This window comes from Myxine glutinosa, chromosome 10 (genome assembly GCF_964187855.1).
Source record: "Myxine glutinosa chromosome 10, kmMyxGlut1.1, whole genome shotgun sequence".
Classification (NCBI taxonomy): Eukaryota; Metazoa; Chordata; class Myxini; order Myxiniformes; family Myxinidae; genus Myxine; species Myxine glutinosa.
The window spans coordinates 69070900-69098541 of record NC_136270.1 but is presented as its reverse complement, the minus strand read 5'-3'; the positions used below and the strand labels follow the sequence as shown (position 1 = coordinate 69098541).

At 45.2% G+C, this 27642-nt stretch overlaps 1 protein-coding gene across 9 annotated transcripts in view; it reads right to left on the bottom strand.

Moving 5' to 3' along the window:
• Positions 1 to 27642, bottom strand: part of LOC137434118 (myosin light chain kinase, smooth muscle-like) — a 281545-nt gene that overhangs the window by 43595 nt on the left and 210308 nt on the right. For all 9 annotated transcript variants that reach the window (XR_013624750.1, XR_013624749.1, XM_078785752.1 and 6 more), the window contains exon 7: positions 766 to 907. Coding sequence is in view for 7 of the 9 variants with exons in the window: in XM_078785752.1 (XP_078641878.1) it covers positions 766 to 907 (142 nt within the window). In the remaining 2 variants the exon portion in view is untranslated. The remainder of the gene's footprint in view (positions 1 to 765; positions 908 to 27642) is intronic.

Sequence of the window (27642 nt, the reverse complement as noted above, 5' to 3'; positions counted from 1 at the left end):
TGGTGGATGCCAGGAGAACGCTACCTGCCCGAATGCATAGTGCCAACTGTAAAGTTTGGTGTTGGAGGAATAATGGTCTGGGGCTATTTTTCATGGTCTGGGCTAGGCCTCTTAGTTCCAGTGAAGGGAAATCTTACCGCTACAGCATATAATGACATTCTAGACGATTGTGTGTTCCCAACTTTGTGGCAACAGTTTGGGGAAGGCCCTTTCCTGTTTCCTCATGACAATGTCCCTATGCACAAAGTGAAGTCCATACAGAAATGGTTTGTCGAGATCGGTGTGGAAGAACTTGACTGGCCTGCACAGAGTCCTGACCTCAACCACATCAATCACCTTTGGGATTAATTGGAACGCCGAGTGCGAGCAAACCTCTGCAGCAATGTTCCGACATCTAGTGGAAAGCTATATATCTAGATAGATATATATCTGCAAACAAATCATAGTAGAGGTTTATTGGCAAAGGATTTACCAACCAATCTTTGGTGAAAATTTAAGCTTCATCTTTAAGATCCTATGCTGATTTGAACATTTGTATAGAGTCATGGTAGAAGGAGTTCATGCATTAATGGGATTTAAGAAATCGTGGATTTGAACAAAAGAAACAATGTAAATCGGCCAAGCATTGAAAAAATATTATAATTAAAACATTAAGTGCAGAGACTTAATTGAATGCTACCCTAAATGTAGATTTCTCAACATGCGCCAAGAATCCCCAATGAGATAAGATGATTGTGCATCAGTATTTTAACGTAGCGCACGCACCTTGAGGTCGAGATGTAAGATGTAATTCTGATGTATGTACTGAACACCCTCGCAGATTTGCTGTACAAAGATCATGCATTCGAGTTCAGTGAGACGTTCGCTTTCGCTCACAATCCGATCGAAGAGTTCACCACCCTCGAGGCTGCAGTGGGGGAGTGCAAGTAGTGGATGATTAAACAATAAAAATGCAAAACTGGCTCAAATACAAACCACTTTTCATCGTTGATTCTTCCTCTTTGGAAGATGATTCCTATTCAAAGTTAATTCGTCAATGAATGTGTTAAAACAATTTGAAATTCCAACTTAGTAGCATAGAGAGGGGGGTTGAGCAAATTAATCATTAATATTGCCTTTTGTCGGAGAGATTATGAACAGCAAGCAGACTTGGTATGTTGCTTATAACTCAATGTGAATATGGACAAATTTCAAGATGATCTGCTTTTAAGGCTTAGTCGATTGGCCTACTAATTTGCCATTGCAGACAAGTCGGTGGTCTCTCTGTCTTCTTCTGCCTCCTTGACGTTCTTGCTTTGTCTCTTCTGCCTCCTTGACGTTCTTGCTTTGTCTCCCATTCCCCAGCCCGGACAAATTGATTCGATTTTGGTGAGGATCTGAATCCGGATCCGGGTACTATAATTTTAAAGTTATTCTTCACCATTGAGAGATCGGGGCAAAAACAAGAAATAGCGCGATATCTGAAAAACTTGTGGACGACTTATGACAATTCCACCCTTCTCATTCTGTTGTTCATTTTGTTCTATTGCGTCCAAATTAGTTCTGTGTTTTAGCTCTTATATGAGCCTTGACTCCACATACCAATGTATAATGTATATATATATATATATATATATATATATAATTACAGATGGTTAATGCTTAGTGGTACGAAATGCATACATAAACGCCCTCTAGCGGTAGTTTGCATAAAATGCATATTGTTTACGTCTTAAATAATGATTGGACTATGCAAAGAAGACAAATAAGGACAGTGTCAATGAAAAAGGTTTGGGTTCATGCTGAGAAGAGATCCTGGAAATGCAACTAACCAACTCCTCTGAAAAGGGCGGAAATCATTCAATCTGTCCCCCAAGTATTCCTGCAGGACGCACAAGATCTGTCAGCAACCCTCTTCTTGTGAAACTGCCAAAATCAAGACTCTCTGTTCACCTTCACTCTTTTATTCCTCTTTTCTCCCGCCTCTGGAACAAACGCCCTCACTCTCTTCAATCCCACTCCTCCCTAGAGGTCTTTAAAACAGCTGTTCACCACCATCTCTTATCTTCCCCCATCCAAAACCTTGATATTTTATTCACCCGTTAATACACCCCAAATCCACCTTTTTCAAATTCCGACTCAAACACGCTCATAAATGACACTTGCTGCTTGCTTCTTGCATCTTGCTTCTTGCTTCTTCCGTGTGCGTCTATCAAACCGGCTGGCCCCCTGACCGGCATACAGGCCATTTGAAACTTCAAGGCCATCTAAACTTGCACATCTTCTTATGCCTAGCACACAATAATAAACAAAAATGCTTCTTTTTTTCTTTTCTTTTTTTCTTTTTTACATTGGCCAGCAGGGCCGTTCTCACGTGGTCCAAATGCGTGGCATCAGTGCCACTCAAACAAGTGGTCCGAAGTGCAAGATGATTTAGCAACAAAATGCTGCACAGCAGAGGTGCAAGGCCACAAGGCTTGTGGTCCATTAGTGTGATGAGGTTCAGCAAAAGGTTTGGCAGCAAAGTGCTGCACCGGTCGGCTGCACAGGTGCAACAAATGTATAGCAAAAGTATATGGCAGCAAGGTGCGGAAGGGATGCTGCACAGGTCGATGGTGCTGCACAGTTCGGCCTCTATAATGGTCCTGTGGCGGGGGGAGACAAGGCAAAACAAGCAAAGCGGAAAGCACACAGTGGCACATAGAAAACAAGGTGCGGCATGAGGGACGCGGAAAAGCGAGCAGAGCAAACTCGTCCCTAACCGTCTGTACCCCCCACCGTTGGCTACACTACCCTAGCCCCCCTTGTATTCACAATCCGTCACTACGTCTTGTCTCCCATATCCCCCTCTAATTCCAAATTCGTATCCCAATCCCTCCCAGGAAGAAAGGGACGGAACAAACACAATGTCACATTACGTCGTGATGCGTCTCACTACTCAATCAGTTCACAGAGCCTTGGTGTGGAGCTCCGTCCTCCTCGGTGATTGGCTGTGGATGGTGCGAAGGGATTTCTCATCCTAACTACTCTACTAATGTTAACTCATTTAAACTACCCAGGGTCGTACCCTGCCAATCGGCCTCTTTAAACTATGTGGTTCTAAGAACCCGAATTCCCATTGCCCACACTGTGGTGCTCTCTGAATTTGGGTCTCACGCCCACAAATTTTCACTCTGTGCCCTCGCACAATTTCAGGGCTGGGTCATGTGGCTCCACTAGCAGGTCCAACTAACTGCGCACCTCCGCCACTGAAGCCGCCACCCGAGCTTACCTGCTCCTGCGACTACCTAATCGGGGAAGGCCCTCCCTGGTGCTTACCCCCTCTGTGCCCACCTTGCCATTGGGCAACCCGGGTCATCTCCTGGGATCCTTGGGCCCCACTCACAAACTTCACTATAACTAACCGGCTCCCAGAGCCTACCTGCGGCCTCACCTGGCCGACAAACTACCAGTGGCGGAGTTCCCCAAGAACTATACGCACCAATTAAGCCACACGCCCAGCCATTCCACAGTCTCATGCACCCAACAAAACACTACTTTTCCACTACCCGCACCACAGGTGTCAATATCCATACAAATTTACCTATGCCCTCTACCTGGCTTTACACTACCCACCCCGGGCTTTCGTGAATGGGTTCCACCTCCCCCCATTCACTCCTTCGCACCATGCATTCCACACCTTTTATTCCACACCAAGCATTCTATACCACTTATCCTGCACACCAATTATTTCCACTCGCACTACTTTCACACACCAAATACCTTGCACACCTCTTGTGCTCACACACCTCAAACACGATTCCACTTGTCTTACTCAATTCCTCATACACACTGCATCATCTATCTAACTACTTCCCCTACAACTCGTGCTTCCCTCGTCGTCCCTTTACACTATGCACTCCATTTTCTTTATCCATCGAAGCTACCTACGTCCCCTCTATAGTACAGGTGTCACTACTTAATTCTCATGTCCCTAAGGTCTTCTAGATCCCTATCAATTATCCTAGCCCTCCCTCGGCTAGCTTCGGTGCCCCATGGAGGTGACCATTGCTGGCACCCCCATGTGCCTATCACTGCCACCCCCTAAACTAATGCTCATGGGCCCCGTCATGTGAGGAATGGTGACACTACTATTCCCCCACGTGGGGTACACTACTCTCATCAGTCCACTACACTCGAGCCTCTCCATGTGGATGTTCGTTGTCACAGCTCGACCTCAAAGGGCCGAGCGATCCATGTGGGTGGTTGGTCGCCTGTATGTGGTGTCCGTCCGGCATTTTCGATCCAAGGGGGGAGGTATGGATGGGCCGAGGTGCAGGGCCCCATCCCTGAAAGGGGCCTTGTGGTCCTAAGCACGGTGACCCAACCGGCCACAGTCGGAGCACCGCACCCGACAAGGTGCGCGGCTCCGAAAACTCCTACCTCCCCTTGAACCTCGCCGATTGCCTTTGCCGCCACGGCACGGCACCAACCATACAGTGTGGGGGCCAGAGGCACGGATCGTGCCCGCCGGTCCTTGTGAGACCGACGCGGCACGGATTCCCTCCGGTCCCTGCAGCACACAACTCACCGGGGGCTCGCGTCTGCTACCCGTCCCACTAGGCGCTACCCCCCCGGTCGGTGTCGATGCTTGAGCCACGTCCTCACCACTCGCGACCCACTCCACACTCGCACACCCAGGCGCCCCCGCGCCTTCCACACACTCCGTTACACACTTTACGCACAGAGTCCGGTGTGCATTCTTTCTCGCACTCTGTTATTGCACACTCTGGTGCACACCACCCAGGCGCACTCGCACCTTTCACGCACCCCATCATCGCACACCCTGGCACACACTTTTCTCGCACACAGTCCGGTGTGCCTTCTGGTGCACACTTTTCCTCCACACACTCTTCTCGTACACATTCCATAACACTCCTTTCCTGCACACTCCGGCGCATACTTTTCCGTTTCACACTCCGTAACACACTCGGGTGTGTGCTCCTGCACACACTCTGTAACACACTCTTTTCCTGCAAACTCCGGCGCACACTTTTCTCTCACATACTCGGGTACGGACTCCCTCTCTCACTCCGTACCAGTCGCCCTCCTACACCACACAATGGGCCTTTCGCAAATCGTACCAGTCGCCCTCGAACACCGCACAATGGGCCAATCGCGAACGCCCGGGTTTCGCCTTTGTCCCAAGCACGCCGAAAACCCGTTCGCGCCAAACACATTCACGCCATTATTTCTCACCTCGGGGTCCTCCTTCCCCGGCTTCTTTGCCAGCACCTGCAAACATTTATTGGGGTCAGCAAGCACAGCATCACAGTGCAAATACAGACTTTGTGCGGGTTCCCTTTCTACCTTCTCCCATGATTTATTTTCTGTTTCTCCCGTCTCTTCAACCCCAATTATTTTTTTCCTCAATGATCGCCGGCGCCCATAAAATTTCTTTTTCCAAATCAACCCTCACTGGCGCCCCCAAAATTTTATTTTCCAATGCGACAATCGCCGGCATCTCTACCACTTCCTCTTGCGTCGCGACCCCCAAAGCCCCGGTCAATTGGGCTGTGCTCCGCTCTACTTCGCTCCCCACGCGTTCCCCACACCGTGTCACCTCGTCGCGTACCACCACGACCTTTTCGCTCGGCTTGCGCCCGATCTCCTCCCCCCTATCAAATATTTTGCTCATGTCTTCACCCCATTCTTTTATGAGCGCTAACACTTGTCGTGAATAATTGCATGTCTTTAAAACTCACTTGCACAACGGGTTTGGCCTCCGCCTCCGCCACGTGCGAGGCGCCGCCATTTTCTTTACCTACTGCCGCACCATTTTCAGCTTCCACTACCAACTGTCCCTGCCGGTCCTGGGTCATCAGTTTCTCCTTTTATTATTCCCACTGGCATTTGACCGCCTTGGACAGCCATGGTACGAATTAAATTTTAGTTTTTAAACTAAATTTTGTCCACTCGTAATTTCGAGCACGTCAAGCGCACTCTAAGTCCAATTATCTCACACTGCCAAACACCAATTTGCTGTGGCCAATTTGTCCAAATTTTTTTAGGGTTCAAATCCCACTCCTGACACCAAATTGTTGCGGATCTCCCGAAGCCCGTTCCCGTTACAAAGGGGGGATTAAACCCCTTTTTCCCCCTGGGTCTTCGGGTCCGCGAGACCGAATCACCACTTCCGGGCAAACGTGAAAAAGGTTATCGGGACAAATTTGCATGTACCTTTGGTACCCACGCTGCCACGAAAGTGGGGATCGAGCCTCGCACAAGCCACGCTTAATCGAGTACGCCCGAGCGGTATGCGTATCACGTGACTCGTGCTGTTACTTTTATTGGAACCCGATTAGAGCGGTTTTATTCGTACCATGCGAAGCCAATGGATGGAAGGGACAGGACGGTCAAATCAGAGGCAGAACACGATTTATTTACACTATTATGTACAATGATAATGATGAAGGAAGGGGGGACACAGAGCAGAAGATTAACCAGTTTAACTTATTCCCAGACAAATGGGCCCACTCACACACACGGGGAGATGGAGGAAGAGAAGTTTGTGCGCCAAGCGCGCTTCACCGTCAGTCGCCCCGGGGCAGCTCGCCTAGCGTGGCTCTCTGATGTTCACGGCACGTATCCAGGCGAAGGCAGGCAGGAGGAAATCGCGCGTCTGTGGCCCGGCGCGGGTCGTCCTCTCCAGCGCGCGATTAATACAGCGCAGAGTGCAGGGCACGGGGGAAAGTTTGTGTACAATAGGCAATTCAATTCCTCATTCTGCAGCTCCACTCACGTTCTCATCTGCCTTCTGCGTTCTGACTCACGTGCGTTCTGCTGCTGTTCTCGCTGTTCTCGTGCCGTCCTCGTTAATGGGCTCGGGGCAGGACCTTATATGGCACCTCCCCGATCTTACCCGAATGTCCCAAGCCCCGCCTCCTGCCGCAGTGGTAAGCCACTCCCCTCGAGCCCTGATTGGCGGCTCGTTGCTTACCGGCCACTCCCCCGGCAGCTCGTCCCTTCAGCCTCGGTAGACTTGCCCAGGCCTGCCGCGTGGCATCCCAGCGCCAAACCAAAAGCACCAAAGCAAAGCGCCAAAACAACACCTAAGCTCACTGGCCGACTCAACGCAAAACTAAACACAGGAAAGGACTACGCTTACATTTACGAAGAAATAACTGAACTATCGCGAGGCTTCATGTTGTGATGCGTCTATCTACGAGGGGGAATTAACCTTTATTCCAAAACCGCAACAATATATATATATTATTTATTTATATATATATATATATTTATTTATTTATATTTTTATATATTTATATATATATATATATTTATATGTATATATTTATATATATATATACATATATATATATATATATATATATGTATATATTTATATATATATATACATATATATATATATATATATATATATATATATATATATATATATATATATATATCTGTTTGTGTGTGTATATGTGATAGAATTTTGAGGAATAAGAATGAAAAAAACGAGATGTGTGTCTAAATTCTAAACCCATGCAAGGCAACAGGCCTAGACAGGATCTGTGGCAAGGTTCTGAAAGAATGTGCACAACAACTGCCAGTCACATTTTCAACACTCCTCTAGCAATCTTTAAACATTCACACAATTCCATCCTGCTGGACGTCGGACATTAGTGTTCCCATCCTGAATAAACATCCACCAAAATAGATCAGCGACGACCCGGCCTGTTGCACTGACATCAGTCGTCATGAAATGCTTCGAGAAGATCATCAATAAACGTTTGCTCGAAAAGTCGTCATGAAATGCTTTGAGAAGATCATCAATAAACGTTTGCTCGACCCCATCTTTAAGACGTTGACAAATTTCAGTTTGCTTACCAACATAACAAATCTATTCCTGATGCAGTTTTGACTTCGGAAAATGGTCTTCAGCAACATCCTGACAAGAATGGCTGCTATGCACGAGCAACATTGATTGACTTTTCCTTAGTGTTCAATTACCATTCAAACACATCGCCTCATCCCGGAGCTGCAGTATCTCGGTGTCAGTTTTTTTTTTTTTTTTTCTTTGTATACAAGATCGAGGCTCGTAAAAGAGCTAACATTAATCACACAAAAAAAAAACTCAAACCGACACATAAAATATAATAAGGGGAGCGGTAGACAAGATGGGGAGAGAGGGGGAAGCACACAAACACAACATTTGAGAGCAGGGACATCGGGAGATCTGTGGGAAGGAGAGGGCTTGGGGAGAGGAGGCGTGGGAAGAGGGGTGGGGGTGGGAGAAGTATAAAACACTTGGACACTGCAAGGACTTCCAGGAAAGAAGTTGGTATTTCAAAAATGCAACATTTTTGATCGTCGGTGATTCGGTGGATCAGACATTTTTTACAAGACTTTTGCCCCTTTGCTTTTCATTTTGTGCAAAAATTATAGCATTGTATTTCAAAACTGGATATTGTCAACATACTGAAATCTTCTGATGACACAGTGATCGTTGGGTATCTTAAGGACAGTAAAACAGACTACAGAGAGAGTATCCAAACTTTAGTTTCCTGGTGTAATGACAATTTTTGGTATACAAGGTCAAGGCTCGTAAAAGAGCTTGTACCCTGAACGGATCAGGACACAATGGTAGCGAGAGAGTGGGGAAAACACCAACAGCATGGTTGAAGGACAAAATAGAGGGAGACTTGGACAAATAAGGGATGAGAGCATAGCGAAGGAAGTATGGGGTCGACAAGATGGATACAGTCTACAAAAGCAAACTCTCAGGAAGGAAAAACTGGAAACTTGGAAGGAGTTGGGCTTCGGGGTCATGGAGAGTGGAGGCAGGGGGGGAGGGGGAACTGGAGTAGAAAATATCATGGTTTTTGATGGGGGTTAATCTGAGGTGGGGGTGAACAGCTGTCTTAAAGACCGGGAGGGAAGAGTGAGATTGAAGAGAATGTGGAAGTTGGTTCCACAAGTGGTAAAAAGAGGAACGGATGAGTGGAGGTGAGCAGTGACTCTGCATTCTGGGTATTTCTCAAGAAAGGGGTTGATTGGAGACCTCAAGAAGGAGACCACAAAGGTCTTGAGGAGACCTCAAGAAACCTGGGGGGCGTTGTGTACAAAGCACGGAAAGAGCAGAGGATGCAAGGCCAGAAAGGAGGAGGTAGAAGACAGAGACCATCGACCTGTCTGCGATGATAAAGTGATAGGTCTACACACTCAGCTACGTCATGGGAGGGTGAAATTATTTTTAAGGCCTTGGTTTCCATGGCATTAATCTGAGCAAGGTGTGATGCAGGAGCTCCAGCCCAGAGACTAAGTGAGGGACCCCTCACCTGCGACCTTACAATATGGTAACCACTTGGAATATATGTCTTTCAATCCTGTGAAATCTCACACACTCACTTTGTCTCTCCGAAAGGACCATATGGCAAATCCTCCCATGCACTTTCTCAACAACCCTCTCAAAAAGGTTCAGTCACTCAAACTCTTGGGTCTCACTTTCACCCATGATCTCTCTTGGGCAAGCCACATTTCCAAGCTGGCCTCCAAAGCCAGGCGTCAACTGGGCATCCTCCGTCATGCGGCTTTCATCCATAGCTCAATGGAATAATGCTCTCCCCTCTGGGCTGTTTCTCCTGCCTCACAGCTAGCCTGGCTTCACGCTGTTGAAACCAAAGGTTTCAGAATCATTGGAATCTCCCGTGATGAAGCCTATTGTGAGGGCCTTTCACTCACTCAGCGCAGGCAGGCAGGTGTTTTTTCTGTCTTGTGCCGACTCCTCTCCGGCCTTGCTCCCCCAGCTCTATCTGTGCTCTGTCCCGCAAATAATCCTACAGGTCGCACAAGATCTGCCAGCAACCCTCTTCTGGTGAAATTGCCAAAATCAAGACTCCCTGCTCACCTTCACTCGTTCATTCCTCTTTAATCCCACCTCTGGAACAAACTCCCTCACTCTCTTCAATCCCACTCATCCCTCCAGGGCTTTAAAATAGCTGTTCACCACCAACTCTTATCTTTCCCCATCCAAAACCTTGATCTCTTCTACCCCCGTTAATTCACCATAGATCCACTTTTTTGAAATACCGACTTCTTTCCTGGAAGTCCTCGCAGTGTCCATGTGTTTTATACTGTTATGTCGGTGGGGTATGGGCATATGTAAATCCAGGTAGATCTGCATAGGTAGGTACTCCGATGTCGCGAAGAAGAAGAACCATCTCGATGTAAGTAAGTCAGGGACCTGTCTAGCCCGGTTTGTCGGATTAAGAGTATACCTGTGACCATACAAGGATGATCGTGTGATAAATAGTTGTAGGGATTATGCTAATTCCCACGTGTGTGAAACCTGTGATCTATTCAGTGTCCCTTATGGCAACACATCACATACATTAGCGCATACACACTAATTAACTTCCCTCTCATAATAAAACCTGACTGGATGAACAGACCGGAAGCGACCGCGTACTACGACATCGGAAGACAGACATCGCACAGGCAGGCCGGGAACCACGCCCAGGAAAGCTCGTGACTGGCCGGGGGGAAGGGCAAGCAACACCAGAGCACGATTGGAGAGGAAGAAAGGTGAAGGACGTGCCATACTGATTGGCCACCGACCGATGACACCAACACCAAAGGCGCGAGGCACGAGGCCAATCAGTGAGGAAGGCGCGAAAGGCCATGAAAAAGCGACGCACTGATTGGCAGAGAGAGAGAGAGAGAGAGAGAGAGAGAGAGAGAGAGAGCTGACGTCAGGCGATGAGCGACAAAACAACTCGCGAGCTGGCATTTTCTTTCTTCTCGTTTATGGATTCTTCCTGACCGGACCTACCTCTCTCTCTTCTCTTCTAGCCTTCTCGTTCCCGTTTGGACTTTCACTTGTTGGACGTTGGAAAGACGGTGGGGCGCCGACAATCATCCTCCCCTGGTGTTCTGGCTCCTGGTGCCTGCGTGCAAGTGCTGTGGCGTGGGATGGACCGTGCAATGCCCAAGCGGTTCGCGCCAACAGGAGCACAGTCGGACGACTGCGCTTGGAGCTGACCATCCCAGACAATTCCTGACGGACACTGCATCCAGACAGAGATAAGCCACACCACACAAACACAACGGTTTATTTTATTCATTCTTCCATTTGTCCTGTAGTTGAAGTCTGTGTGGGGACGTCCCGATTTAGGAGCATTATTTATTTATTGTCGTGTCCATTGCTCTCGCGTTCCGTTTAATAAATATTCCTTTTGTACATTTTACATCCGTCTCGGTTTGAATTGATTTGCAGGTTGAAGACGCCTGCTCGCGAGGCCGTGAAGGTAAGACGGCATCCTCCCCAAAACCCCACTGCTCGCATATCGTCCGCAATCAATTGGAAATGCCTCAAAGTAAGCTCGATTGGCCATCCGTGGACGCTCTGTCTTAATAGAGCCATCCACAGGACAATACCTCTCCAACCCCCTCTTACACGAGCCTCGATCTTGAATCCCCAAAAAAAAAAAGGGTTTTGAATTACATGGCTGTTAGGTGTTTTGCATTACATGGTGGTGAGGTGTTTTGCATTACGTGGTGGTGAGGTGTTTTGAATTTTGTGGCTGTCAGGTGTTTTGAATTATGCGGTAGTGAAGTGTTTTGAATTATGTGGTAGTGAGGTGTTTGGAATTTTGTGGCTGTGAGGTGTTTTGAATAACGTGGTGGTGTGTTTTGAATTACATGGTGATGAAGTGTTTTGAATTTCGTGGTGGTAACGTATTTTTAATTATGTGGTGGTGAGGTGTTTTAAATTTCGTGGTGGTGAGGTGTTTTCAATTACGTGGTGGTGAGGTGCTTTAAATTATGTGGTGGTGAGGTTTTTTTGAATTACGTGGTGGTCAGGTGTTTTGAATTACATGGTGGTGAGGTGTTTTTATTTTCGTGGTGGTGAGGTGTTTTGAATTATGTGGTGGTGAGGTGTTTTGAATTTTGTGGCTGTCAGGTGTTTTGAATTATGCGGTAGTGAAGTGTTTTGAATTATGTGGTAGTGAGGTGTTTGGAATTTTGTGGCTGTGAGGTGTTTTGAATAACGTGGTGGTGTGTTTTGAATTACATGGTGATGAAGTGTTTTGAATTTCGTGGTGGTAACGTATTTTTAATTATGTGGTGGTGAGGTGTTTTAAATTTCGTGGTGGTGAGGTGTTTTCAATTACGTGGTGGTGAGGTGCTTTAAATTATGTGGTGGTGAGGTTTTTTTGAATTACGTGGTGGTCAGGTGTTTTGAATTACATGGTGGTGAGGTGTTTTTATTTTCGTGGTGGTGAGGTGTTTTGAGTTATGTGGTGGTGAGGTGTTTTTAATTTCGTGGTGGTGAGGTGTTGTTAATTTTGTGGTGGTGATGTGTTTTTAATAACCTGGCTGTGAGGTGTTTTTATTTTCGTGGTGGTGAGGTGTTTTTAATAACGTGGCTGTGAGATGTTTTTATTTTCGTGGTAGTGAGGTCAATTATTTAATATACGGTAGGTATGTACAATGTCTTTTTTTTTCTTCTTCTTTTCTTTTTTGTATACTGAATCGAGGCTCGTGAAAGAGCTGACATTTATTTCACAAACAAATCAACCAGACAAACAAAATATATAAAAAGAGGGAGCGGAAGACAAGAGAAGGGGAAGCACACAAACACTTGAGGGCACACAACATTTAAGAGCAGGGAGATGTGTGGGAGGGAGAGGGCTTGGGGGGAGGGGGGTGGCAGAAGTATCAAACACAAGGACACCAAGGACTTCCAGGATAGAAGTTGGTATTTCAAAAAAGTGGAATTGGGGTGAAATTAGCGGGGATAGAAAAGATCAATGTTTTGGATGGGGGAAGATAAGAGATGGTGGTGAACAGCTGTTTTAAAGACCTGGAGGTTGGAGTGGGATTGAAGAGAGTGAGGGAGTTTGTTCCAGAGGCGGGAGAAAAGAGGAATGAAGGAGTGAAGGTGAGCAGAGAGTCTTGATTTTGGCAGTTTAACCATGAGAGGGATGCAGGCAGATCTTGTGCGACCTGTAGGAATATTTGCTGGACAGAGCCCAGAGAGAGCTGGGGGGGCAAGGCCAGAGAGGAGTCGGTAGAAGACGGAAAGACCACCAACCTGCCTGCGGTGAGTGAGTGAGAGGCCCTTGGAGTTAGCTTCATCGCGGGAGATTCCAATGATTCTGAATGCTTTGGTTTCAACAGCGTGAAGACGAGCTAGGTGTGAGGCAGGTGCACCAGCCCAGAGGGGAGAGCAGTATTCCATTGAGCTGCGGATGAAAGCCTTGTATGTGGTGAGGAGCTCAGGTGTGCCAAGGAAGGACTTCGCACGACGGAGGATGCCCAGTCGGCGACTGGCTTTGGAGGCCAGATTTGAAATGTGGTTTTCCCAGGAAAGATCATGGCAGATAGTGAGACCCAAAAGCTTGAGTGACAGAACTTCTTGGAGAGGATTATTCAGAAAGTGGATGGGAGGGTTGTCCAGTCGGTCTTTTCGGAGAGACATCGTAAGAGTGTGAGATTTGTCAGGATTGAAAGACATGTTCCACTTGTATGCCCAGTATGCCCTTGTATGCCCTTGTATGCCCATGTCTGTCAGGTCAATGAACTACTCCCCCAAATTTTTGTGAAATCGTCCCAAACTTTTCAGTCTGCACTTACCCCTCTTGTGTGTATGTGCAAAAGGGTTCATTTGTTGAATTTTTGAAAAAAATTTCAACCAAAATCTTCAACCTAAATTGTTTATCTTACTATAATTCACCAAATGTCCGTCTGTCTGTCCGTCCATTTGAAAGTACCGCAAAAACGGCTGAACTGAAAGCAACGATATTTTGGGTGGGTAATCCTGGGATCTCCTGGAGTAAAATAGGCTACATTGTTTTTCCAATTTCAGCTTTGGCCTCCAGCATTTTCAGGTTTGGACTCCCGCATAACGTTATTTTCCCGGGTGCCGCAAAAACGGCTGCACCGATCGCTGCACAGCTGCACCGATCGGACTCGGTGACCTCAGACAAAGACCTTTTATAAGGGCTTGGGTTGAATCCCTGCTTGAGAGAATGCCAACCCCCTCCCCGCCGTCACGGCCACCTCTCCAACTCACAATCCCATGAGATATGCGGAAAGGACGACCCAAAACCAATTTTCCTCTTTTTGATTCATATATAAAGATCATTAAAAGTAAATAATGACCTCGGCCAAAGTTCAAACGACGTGGGTTTAATCTCTACATGAGAGAATTCCACATAGCTATTTGGGTGGTGTATAAGCCAACAGATCGCTGTCTCCATCGATCTTGCCGAGGCCATAACACCTATTGGCTCAAAATTATTTTAACTGTTGACTTGATAGTTTTTACAATGAAGGAAATATTAACAATGTTGTTAAAAGTTTATTTTGTGATTCATTTGTGATTGGAGTTATGTTGTTTGGAATGAAAAAAAAATATCGAGTTCAAGTAAATGCCGACTTGCCGTGATGGTTTCTACTTTCTGAACGTGAACTTCGCGGATTGCCATATGCAGATTCGCCACGGACCCATGATCGATGTTTCTATACGTGAACGTACCCGTTTGTTTACGAACGAGTACGTTTTTCATGGAAGTCTTCCACGAACTTGCTGTCCATGTCTGATGTGCGACTGAAGGTGCTACAGGAATGTGGAATTTGTTGGTTTCATGCTTTAGCATTCGCCGTATCTGCATTGCCTGTTTGCTTCCGGCCTCCCACCCATGTGTAGCACGGGTATCTCACTAGTAAAATGTAATATCACAAACACTACAAATAAATTTGTGCAAAATAATTGTTTGTATGATGACTAGTGTAAATCATGACAACACAGCAACTCAGATACAGTCATTATTCTCAGCTAAAACAAGCCCGTTCCTCTGTAGCAACACGTAGTGAGGCGAGCATGGTGAGCCGAGCCAAGCTAGTGTGTACATATATATATATATATATATATATATATATATATATATATATATATATATATATATATATATAAAATAACCACCTTTAGAGGCCATTTTTCCCCGCAAGCGGGGGTTGGCCTTTTTCGGGAACCGTGGTTGTTGTTGTTTTTTGGTCCCCTTTTTGAAGCAATGTTTTACGGCCGGATGCCCTTCCTGACGCCAACCCTTTTAGCCGCCTTTAGCGACAAACAGGGAATTACCAGTGAACTGGTACTCAATTAGCCGACCTCGGAAGGATGACAGGCTGAGTCAACCCCCCTGGCGTTAATTCAGCGATCGACTGGGATTCGAACCCAGGATCCTGGGATCCTAAGCCGGCACCCTAGCCGCTAGCCCAACACCAGGGTTGCCCAACAACAACAACCGCTAGCCCAACACCAATATATATATACATATATATATATTGTAACGAATTTGAGAAGTGTAACGAATTTGAGAAAATGTAAAGAATGTGAGAATTATGGTTTTGTTGTGTGTACATGGCACCCTCCGTAATGTAAAGAAAGGTCGAAGCTCGTCCTCTTAGTTAATTCCATAAACCTACACACAGGGCACCATATATCCTTTTAAATAGTTAGTTCCTTATTTTATGTAGGTTAAGGATGTGTTTCCCAATAGTTTGACTCTTCATTGCACCGAAATAAATAAGAGTAGGCCCCTCCGACGCCCCATGGCATCTTCCAAGTGCCAGGTTTGCCAGGTTTGCTGCAATTGACTCTTTAGCCACTTTGCTGCATTTCACCCCCTGTCCACTTTTTGCTGCATTTGACTCCATTACGCACGAGGTAACCAACGGAGAAGAAAGGCGTGTCTCCACCTCATCATCGGGGGGGAGGAGTCAGCCAAGCGCGAGGAACAAGGCGTGGCTTTGCCAACGCGTCATCAAGAGGGGCGGGATCGGTAGCCCTCGCGACCAATCAAGGCCGAGGCGAGCTGACCGAGGGGCGTTTACAACGCACGCGGGTAAGAAACCCAAAAGCACGTTATAAAAGGACATGCGTGGGTTTCCATAGGGCTGGCTTTTTGGAGGAGATTGAGAGAGAGGTGCGGCAGATGCGCGATCCAGCTAAAGCAGCCAAGAGAGAACGAGACGTGAGGGGGTGCTGATACTGCAGCAATACGCCGAGACCCTCTAGGCCCTATTGCCGGTTGTGGAGACGCGGAGCTGCCAGCTGCTGTTCGCTTCGAGCACGGAACGTGGACCTCAACGGTGTGGAATTGCCCGGACCTTCCTGCCCTGCCATCGGCTTGGACCTTCTCCTCCCTCCAGTGATTCCTGCCATCATTTCCCCCGTGTAAGTGTGCCCGTTTGTCCGTCTTTCATGTTGTATTGGGGTTTATAAGTAAGACTGCCATATATATAAGCTAATCATTGCACTATGTCTCCTGCTCCTTCCATTGCCTTGTAAATCATATTCCATTTCTTTTCTGCTTTAGTTGTGTGTAAATAGTAATAAATCTTGTTATTCCCTACTTTGTCTTTACTTCTTCATGCTCTTTCGGTCGCTTTAGAGGTTTCCATATTGAGTGTACATGGCGCGATTCGGCCAACGTTCAGGATCGGGTTTAGTGAAGGCTAATGACTCGAACTTCGGGTTGCTAAAAACCGCTCGGCAACTAACTAGACCATCCAAACCGGGGTTCGAGCGGTACTTGTCTCCCGAGTCTGCGGAGGGACGGATAAAGGTATTCGGGATAGACCCTGGACCCATAACCCTGATCCGTTCCATCCCGCGGGATAGCGTTACAAGCGCCAGGACCGGGGAGACGGCCAGCTTAACAGGACAAGGGGCTAATCACCCCTTGCTAACGGGAGAGCCGTCCCCCGTATCCGTAACAATATATATATAAGTATATATATAAGATATATATATATATAATATATATAATATATAATAATATAATTATAATATATAATTATAATTATAATATTAATTATATATTATAATTATATATATAATTTTATAATTATAATAATAATAATAATATAATAATATATAATATATATATAATAATATATAATATATATATAATATATAATTATATAATAATAATATATAATATATAATATATATATAATATATAAATAATAATAATAATAATAATAATAATAATATATAATATATATTATAATATACATAATTATAATATAATTATAATTATAATAAATTATAATAATAATATAATATAATAATATTATTATATAATAATATAATAATATATATAATATATAATAATATAATATATAAGATATATATATATATATATCTGAACCTAATGTCAATATTAACTCAAAACCTTGAACACTTAACCCCAGCCAGACAGAGGATACGTTTTACAGCTCTGCAACAAGCTGTCACTGGAATATCAGCATCAGAGAGACTATCCCTCCTTGGAGATTTCAGTGCCAGAGTTGGTGCAGACAACAGCGCTTGGTCCTGATTGCCTTGGACACCATGGCATTGCCAAGATGAATCAAAACGGATGGAGACTTCTTGAATTCTGTGCCTAAAAGCGAATGTGCATTTCACCGGCATGAGGTGTAATGGCTGAATAGACCAGCACGGGGTATGATGGTGGCATTTAAGGTCTGGACACAAGTGTCCGGAGGACACAAAGATTTTTGTAGTTTGGGAATATTCCAAATTTTTGGCTTTCCAGTGGGAGTCTTTTCTTATGACTTGAGAAAAAGACCAAAATATTTTGGCTTGGTGTGAGCAGAAAAGAACAAGGGGATCTGTGTCTTCTCCAATGACAGTCAATGTACATTTTGAAGCATTGTCAACTGCTGTCTGGGCAATAAGGAGGCCTGCCTCACATTCTTCATAAATAATGTTGTTCATGTTAATCCAAGACATGTCAATAATGTTTAATATATTCATCACGAGCAGTTCTCAAACAAATGCTTGATATCATTCCCTTTTTATCAAATTCCCTCGTCCGCGGGATATTCTTCCTGCCAATGTTGCAGACAGTTTTATCTTTGGTCTGCACTATTTTATGAAAAACCTGAAAAAGCATTGGTTGGTGCCAGATGTGAATGATCGTCCCAACTTACCCATCCTGGTTTATTTTATGTCTGACTAATTTTAAGTTTTCTCCTTTTTGAATATGCAGTACTTGTGAAATTTTATCTTTTTACCTTGGACCTAATGTGTAATTTTGTTTGTGTCGTGCCAGGAGAGATACTCAATAGTGATTTGGTTCACTTTTTAGTAATGCTTTAGGTGTGCAATGTATGTAATAATGTACCTGCGAAATAACAAGAGGGAGAATTACTTTGCAATACATGTCCCCCACCAGTCACAATGAACGTTCTTGTTCCAAGCAAAAAGGGCATAACTCCGTGAAAATTTAGCAAAACTCTCCGAAACTCAAACTTTTACTGTAACTTATCATAATGAAGCCATGTAACAAGTTTTAGTTGACTATGTTAAGCAGTTACAGGGTATGATAAAAGTGCAGAAAACCACAGGTGGGATGGACAGACAGTTGGACAGACTTGTCACCTTGATGTGGTTTGGGGGGCTTGCGTGTGTTATAGGGCTCCTGAGAACTATGCCGGCGGGGCTCTGGCCTGGCAGGTTTAACCAAGCCAGACAGCTTTCAAATGAAGGGCCAGACTAAGGACAGCAACTGGTCCTCCAGCTTTGGGGTTCGGTGTGGGGCCCAACCCAACCACCACACTCAACGCCTTTGAGGAAGAGGACTAGCTTGCTCTCGAAACGTCAGGCTTGAATTGTGTGGTGGTGAGGTGTTTTTAATTAGGTGGTGGTGAGGTGTTTTTAATTATGTGGTGGTGAGGTGTTTTTAATTATGTGGTGGTGAGGTGTTTTTAATTATGTGGTGGTGAGGTGTTTTTAATTATGTGGTGGTGAGGTGTTTTTAATTATGTGGTGGTGAGGTATTTTTAATTATGTGGTGGTGAGGTGTTTTTAATTATGTGGTGGTGAGGTGTTTTTAATTAGGTGGTGGTGAGGTGTTTTTAATTATGTGGTGGTGAGGTGTTTTTAATTATGTGGTGGTGAGGTGTTTTTAATTAGGTAGTGGTGAGGTGCTTTTAATTAGGTGGTGGTGAGGTGTTTTTAATTAGGTGGTGGTGAGGTGTTTTTAATTATGTGGTGGTGAGGTGTTTTTAATTATGTGGTGGTGAGGTGTTTTTAATTAGGTAGTGGTGAGGTGCTTTTAATTAGGTGGTGGTGAGGTGTTTTTAATTAGGTGGTGGTGAGGTGTTTTTAATTTCGTGGTGGTGAGGTGTTTTTAATTTCGTGGTGGTGAGGTGTTTTCAATTACGTGGTGGTGAGGTGTTTCGAATCATGTGGTGATGAGGTGTTTTCAATTACGTGGTGGTGAGGTGTTTTCAATAAGAATTATTATTGATTATAATTGATTGATTATAATCAATGAACCACCTTGAGAGGCCATTTTTCCCCGCAGAGCAGGGGTTGGCCTTTGTCGGGCACCGTGGTCCCCTTTTTGAAGCAATGTTTTATGGCCGGATGCCCTTCCTGCCGCCAACCCTGTTGGTCGCCTCTTGCGACACACGGGGAATTACCAGTGAGCTTGTACTCAATTTGCCGACCTCGGAAGGATGGCAGGCTGAGGAAACCCCCTGGTGTTAATTCAGCGATCATTGATTATAATCAATAAATTTAAATTATTTTACTGCTCAGTGTGCTATCCTTTACAATAAGAATCCTGAGCTGCAAATCTTTTGACATGTGTGTAAATTAGGATGGTTCTTCAAAATGAAAGTTAGAAAAGTCATGCTCCTAACACTTAAAATGTTTTGTATGTATGAAAATCCCTTGTGGTGAAATTTTAAGCCATTTGGACTAAATTTAGGGGTTGCACACGGAGTTTCTAATTTCACATATTTGGCTCACATAAATGTTTGGAGTTGATTATTTATTCTCTACTGCTGTACATGTCATTTTGACCATTACAGTTGACCTATGACCTTGCCATGTACTGCACATTTTAAAGTTGTTTTTAAGTTAATTGAATACAGTACAGCTGTACTCTGGTGTATGCAGCTGCTCTCATTGAAGAGTACAATAGTCTCCTGACAAGGGATGAACAGCAAACCTAGTATCTGCTTCAAGTTGTGACAGAACATCGCAAGAGGTTTCCCGATTGCAGGAAATCAACGCTTATCAGGCAACATTGAGTGGCTGGCAACCTGAGTCACTGTGCAACCCCTAAAACTTGATGTAGTCAAAAAATATTTGACATTCAGAAGTTTTATCTCAATACCAAAAAACATAACGGTTAGGAGTAAAACAATTCAAAAGAAAAATTTGCCTTATGTCGTTAAGAACCACCACAGTCAGTGTGTGTGTGTGTGTGTGTGTGTGTGTGTGTGTGTGTGTGTGTGTGTGTGTGTGTGTGTGTGTGTGTGTGTGTGTGTGTGTGTGTGTGTGTGTGTGTGTGTGTGTGTGTGTGTGTGTGTGTGTGTGTGTGTGCCGTTGAAGGATCTATATATATATATTGAAGGATCTATATATATATATATATATATATATATATATATATATATATATACATCTGTGCAGTGTCTGTCCTGTCCTGTGTTGTGTTGTCCTGTGTTGTGTTGTCACTGAACTACTTTCTCAAACTTTTGTGAAATCGTACCAAACTCGTATGCACATATCTCCCGTCGGTATGTCCGAAGGGTATTTTTATTTATTTATATTTTCTAATTTTTTTTGGGGGGGGGAATATATTTTTTTCAACTTCAATTGTTTATAAAATGTGATATCACGTATATTACAAATACATTTGTGCAAAATAATTGTTTGAATTATGATTGGTTTAAACCATGACAAAACGGCAACTCGGGTACAGTCGTTTATCTATATATCTACACATCTGGGCAGTGTCTGTGTTGTCACTTAACGACTCCCTCAAACTTTTGTTTCCGTGGTTGTGAAGTGTTTTTGATAAGGTTGTAGTGGTTTTGAATCACGTGGTGGTGAGGTATTTTGAATTATGTGGTGGTGAGGTGTTTTAAAATGACGTGGTGGTGAGGTGTTTTTAAATCACATGGTGGTGAGGTGTTTTGAATTACGTGGGGGTGAGGTATTTATAATTATATGGTGGTGAGATGTTTTTAATTATGTGGTGATGAGGTGTTTTGATGAGTTCGGAGCGATGAAGAGAAGGACAAGTTCTGGTGTGCGATAGAGAAGCTGATGGAAAACGTGAAAGATGAGGAAGTTGTTGTGGTAGGAGGAGACCTAAATGGACATGTGGGAAGGAGTATGGATGGTTTTGACGGAGTTCATGGGGGTTACGGATATGGTGTGAGAAATGGAGAAGGTGAAAGGATTTTGGAGTTTGCTGATGGAGCTGATTTGTTGATTTGTAATACTCAGTTCCAGAAAGAGGATAATAAGCTTGTTACACACACGTCAGGTGGGTCGACGACAACCGTTGACTACCTGATGGTGCGTAGGCGAGATAGGGGGCACCTCCGAGACACAAAGGTGATCCCAGGGGAGGAGGCTGTTTCACAGCACCACTTGGTTGTCTGCGACGTAAGGGTGAAAGGTGCGAGGAGAGCTCGGCGGGTGAAGTACCAACCGAGAATGAAGGTGTGGAGGTTGAAAGAGGTGACAGTAAGGGAGGCATTAAAAGAGAGGCTGAGTAGGGTCGAGGATGATGTGGTTGAGCTTGAAAGTCGTTGGATGTCAATGAAAGCTAGTCTGTTGGGAGCCATTGGTGAGGTATGTGGATGGACAAAAGGACCACCGAGGCACTCGGAAACATGGTGGTGGGATGATGAAGTTGGAAAGAGGCTTGACGAGAAGAGGAAGAAGTTCAAGGAGTGGCAGAAGGCGAAGGGTACGGGAGCAGAAACAGCAGAGCATGAAAGTTATAAGGCAGCCAGGAAGGCTGCAAAGAAAGAGGTAGCAAAGGCGCAGGAGGCATGTAGGAAAATGTTCGGAGAACGCTTGGATTCGGAAGCGGGTCAGAAAGCAGTATTCAAGATTGCAAAGCAGATAGCGAAAGAGAGGTGTGATGTGATGGGGGTGAGCTGCTTGAAGGATGAAGTGGGACAAATCGTTGTCGACCCAGATGGAATTAAAGGAAGATGGAAAAGATATGGAAATGCTGTTGAATACAGAGAATGAATGGGATGGCAACATAGAGAGTAACCCAGTTTTAGGACCGGCAGAGAAGATAACTGAGAAGGAAGTTGAGGAAGCGATAAAAGTAATGAAGGGTAGAAAAGCGGGAGGGCCGACGGGAGTTGTGGGAGATATGTTGAAGGCAGCAGGAAGTTGGGGTGTGAAGAGAATGACAGAGATCTGTAATCTGGTGGTGAAAGAAGGCCGCATTCCAGTGGATTGGGAACTGAGTACCCTCGTCCCTCTACACAAGGGGAAAGGTGACCCTCTGGAGTGTGGCTCGTACCGAGCGATAAAGTTATTGGAGCATGGAATGAAGGTATTGGAAAGGGTGTTGGAGAGGAGGATAAGGAAGAAAGTGAAGATCGACGAAATGCAGTTTGGATTTATGCCAGGAAGAGGAACGACAGACGCGCTTTTCATTGTGAGGCAGTTGCAGGAGAAGTACATGGAGAAGAGGAAGAAGTTGTTTCTTGGGTTTGTTGATCTGGAGAAAGCATTCGATCGGGTTCCACTCAAAGTATTGACATGGGCATTGACGAAGTTAGGAGTGGAGGAATGGTTGATCAGAGTAGTGATGGCAATGTACAAAAGAGCGCGCACAGCTGTAAGGAGGAAGGACGGGAACAGTGGTGAGTTTGAGGTGAAGGTGGGAGTGCATCAGGGGTCGGTACTAAGTCCACTACTATTGTAGCTGTGATGGAGGTGCTGGCTCAGAACATAAAGGAGGGTTTACCGTGGGAGTTGTTGTATGCAGATGATCTGGTGTTGATTGCGGAAAGTATGGATGGACTGAAGGAAAAGATGAACACGTGGAAGGAATGTATGGAGACAAAAGGTCTGAAGGTGAATATCGGAAAGACGAAGGTGATGGCAAGTGGTAAAGCATGTGGTGAGGTGGAAAGAACTGGGAAGTGGCCCTGTGCTGTGTGTAGGAAGGGTGTCAGAGTGAACTCCATTCAGTGTACAATGTGCGCTGAGTGGGTTCATCAAAAATGTAGTGGTCTGAGAGGGTCATTAACCAGTGTGGCAGCTACATTCAAATGTAAGGTGTGCACAGAGGGAGCTGCAGATGGAGGAAATGTTGAGTTGGATCTTGGAGACGGCGTGAAGCTGGAAGGTGTGAAAACATTTTGCTACCTCGGAGACATGCTGAATGGAGAAGGTGGATCAGACTCGGCAACGGTTGCTCGAGTGAGATGTGCATGGAAGACGTTTCGGGAATTGAGTGGCGTGCTGATGATGAGGGGAGTGTCGTTGAAGCTGAAGGGAAAGGTGTATGCTGCATGTGTGAGAAGTGTTATGATTTATGGGAGCGAGACATGGGTAATGAACGTAGAGCAGCAACGAAGGTTGGAAAGGGTGGAAATGCGAATGGTTCGACGGATGTGCGGAGTATCGTTGAGAGAGAGGAAGACAAATGATGAATTGCGAAAGATGATGGGAATAGAGCCTGTGATTGATGCTGTGAAGAGGAACAGGTTGAGATGGTTTGGTCATGTGTTGAGGAAGGATGAAAGTGACTGGTTGAGAAGAGTGATGGAAATGAATGTAGAAGGAGGTAGAGGACGGGGAAGACCGAGAAAGACTTGGCTAAAGATGGTGGAAAAAGAAATGCGGGCAAGGGGGTTAACAAGGAGAGATGCAGAAAATAGGGCAAAATGGAGAAGATTGTCATGGGGACCGCAAGGCTAACCCCCGCTCTAGCAGGGAAAATGGCCTTTAAAATGCATGTTGTTGTTGTTGTTGAGGTGTTTTGAATTACTTGGTGGTGAGGTGTTTTTAATTTTGTGGCTGTGAGGCGTTTTTATTACGTGTTTTATGGCTGTGAGGCGTTTTTATTACGTGTTTTATGGTTGTGAGGCGTTTTTATTACGTGTTTCATGGCTGTGAGGCGTTTTTATTACGTGTTTTATGGCTGTGAGGTGTTTTCAATTTCGTGGTGGTGAGCTGTTTTTAATTTCGTGGTGGTGAGGTGTTTTAAATTACTTGTTGGTGAGGTGTTTTGAATTACTTGGTGGTGAAGTGTTTTGAATTACTTGGTGGTGAGGTGTTTTGAACTACGTGGTGGTGAGGTGTTTTTAATTTCGTGGTGGTGAGGTGTTTTTATTACGTGTTTTATGGCTGTGAGGTGTTTTAAATTACTTGGTGGTGAGGTGTTTTGAATTACTTGGTGGTGAGGTGTTTTGAATTACTTGGTGGTGAGGTGTTTTGAATTACTTGGTGGTGAGGTGTTTTGAATTACTTAATGGTGAGGTATTTTGAATTACGTGGTGGTGAGGTGTTTTTAATTTCGTGGTGGTGAGGTGTTTTATTACGTGTTTTATGGCTGTGAGGTGTTTTAAATTACTTGTTGGTGAGGTGTTTTGAATTACTTGGTGGTGAGGTGTTTTGAATTACTTGGTGGTGAGGTGTTTTGAATTACGTGGTGGTGAGGTGTTTTGAATTACGTGGTGGTGAGGTGTTTTGAATTACTTGGTGGTGAGGTGTTTTGAATTACTTGGTGGTGAGGTGTTTTGAATTACTTGGTGGTGAGGTATTTTGAATTACGTGGTGATGAGGTGTTTTGAATTGCGTGGTGGTGCGGTGTTTTGAATTACTTGGTGGTGAGGTGTTTTGAATTGCGTGGTGGTGTGGTGTTTTGAATTACTTGGTGGTGAGATGTTTTGAATTACATCGTGGTGAGGTGTTTTGAATTGCGTGGTGGTGTGGTGTTTTGAATTACGTGGTGGTGAGCTGTTTTGAATTACGTGGTGGTGCGGTGTTTTGAATTACATGGTGGTGCGGTGTTTTGAATTACTTGGTGGTGCGGTGTTTTGAATTGCGTGGTGGTGCGGTGTTTTGAATTACTTGGTGGTGAGATGTTTTGAATTACATTGTGGTGAGGTGTTTTGAATTGCGTGGTGGTGCGGTGTTTTGAATTACGTGGTGGTGAGGTATTTTGAATTATGTGGTGGTGAGGTGTTTTAAAATGACGTGGTGGTGAGGTGTTTTTAAATCACATGGTGGTGAGGTGTTTTGAATTACGTGGGGGTGAGGTATTTATAATTATATGGTGGTGAGATGTTTTTAATTATGTGGTGATGAGGTGTTTTGATGAGTTCGGAGCGATGAAGAGAAGGACAAGTTCTGGTGTGCGATAGAGAAGCTGATGGAAAACGTGAAAGATGAGGAAGTTGTTGTGGTAGGAGGAGACCTAAATGGACATGTGGGAAGGAGTATGGATGGTTTTGACGGAGTTCATGGGGGTTACGGATATGGTGTGAGAAATGGAGAAGGTGAAAGGATTTTGGAGTTTGCTGATGGAGCTGATTTGTTGATTTGTAATACTCAGTTCCAGAAAGAGGATAATAAGCTTGTTACACACACGTCAGGTGGGTCGACGACAACCGTTGACTACCTGATGGTGCGTAGGCGAGATAGGGGGCACCTCCGAGACACAAAGGTGATCCCAGGGGAGGAGGCTGTTTCACAGCACCACTTGGTTGTCTGCGACGTAAGGGTGAAAGGTGCGAGGAGAGCTCGGCGGGTGAAGTACCAACCGAGAATGAAGGTGTGGAGGTTGAAAGAGGTGACAGTAAGGGAGGCATTAAAAGAGAGGCTGAGTAGGGTCGAGGATGATGTGGTTGAGCTTGAAAGTCGTTGGATGTCAATGAAAGCTAGTCTGTTGGGAGCCATTGGTGAGGTATGTGGATGGACAAAAGGACCACCGAGGCACTCGGAAACATGGTGGTGGGATGATGAAGTTGGAAAGAGGCTTGACGAGAAGAGGAAGAAGTTCAAGGAGTGGCAGAAGGCGAAGGGTACGGGAGCAGAAACAGCAGAGCATGAAAGTTATAAGGCAGCCAGGAAGGCTGCAAAGAAAGAGGTAGCAAAGGCGCAGGAGGCATGTAGGAAAATGTTCGGAGAACGCTTGGATTCGGAAGCGGGTCAGAAAGCAGTATTCAAGATTGCAAAGCAGATAGCGAAAGAGAGGTGTGATGTGATGGGGGTGAGCTGCTTGAAGGATGAAGTGGGACAAATCGTTGTCGACCCAGATGGAATTAAAGGAAGATGGAAAAGATATGGAAATGCTGTTGAATACAGAGAATGAATGGGATGGCAACATAGAGAGTAACCCAGTTTTAGGACCGGCAGAGAAGATAACTGAGAAGGAAGTTGAGGAAGCGATAAAAGTAATGAAGGGTAGAAAAGCGGGAGGGCCGACGGGAGTTGTGGGAGATATGTTGAAGGCAGCAGGAAGTTGGGGTGTGAAGAGAATGACAGAGATCTGTAATCTGGTGGTGAAAGAAGGCCGCATTCCAGTGGATTGGGAACTGAGTACCCTCGTCCCTCTACACAAGGGGAAAGGTGACCCTCTGGAGTGTGGCTCGTACCGAGCGATAAAGTTATTGGAGCATGGAATGAAGGTATTGGAAAGGGTGTTGGAGAGGAGGATAAGGAAGAAAGTGAAGATCGACGAAATGCAGTTTGGATTTATGCCAGGAAGAGGAACGACAGACGCGCTTTTCATTGTGAGGCAGTTGCAGGAGAAGTACATGGAGAAGAGGAAGAAGTTGTTTCTTGGGTTTGTTGATCTGGAGAAAGCATTCGATCGGGTTCCACTCAAAGTATTGACATGGGCATTGACGAAGTTAGGAGTGGAGGAATGGTTGATCAGAGTAGTGATGGCAATGTACAAAAGAGCGCGCACAGCTGTAAGGAGGAAGGACGGGAACAGTGGTGAGTTTGAGGTGAAGGTGGGAGTGCATCAGGGGTCGGTACTAAGTCCACTACTATTGTAGCTGTGATGGAGGTGCTGGCTCAGAACATAAAGGAGGGTTTACCGTGGGAGTTGTTGTATGCAGATGATCTGGTGTTGATTGCGGAAAGTATGGATGGACTGAAGGAAAAGATGAACACGTGGAAGGAATGTATGGAGACAAAAGGTCTGAAGGTGAATATCGGAAAGACGAAGGTGATGGCAAGTGGTAAAGCATGTGGTGAGGTGGAAAGAACTGGGAAGTGGCCCTGTGCTGTGTGTAGGAAGGGTGTCAGAGTGAACTCCATTCAGTGTACAATGTGCGCTGAGTGGGTTCATCAAAAATGTAGTGGTCTGAGAGGGTCATTAACCAGTGTGGCAGCTACATTCAAATGTAAGGTGTGCACAGAGGGAGCTGCAGATGGAGGAAATGTTGAGTTGGATCTTGGAGACGGCGTGAAGCTGGAAGGTGTGAAAACATTTTGCTACCTCGGAGACATGCTGAATGGAGAAGGTGGATCAGACTCGGCAACGGTTGCTCGAGTGAGATGTGCATGGAAGACGTTTCGGGAATTGAGTGGCGTGCTGATGATGAGGGGAGTGTCGTTGAAGCTGAAGGGAAAGGTGTATGCTGCATGTGTGAGAAGTGTTATGATTTATGGGAGCGAGACATGGGTAATGAACGTAGAGCAGCAACGAAGGTTGGAAAGGGTGGAAATGCGAATGGTTCGACGGATGTGCGGAGTATCGTTGAGAGAGAGGAAGACAAATGATGAATTGCGAAAGATGATGGGAATAGAGCCTGTGATTGATGCTGTGAAGAGGAACAGGTTGAGATGGTTTGGTCATGTGT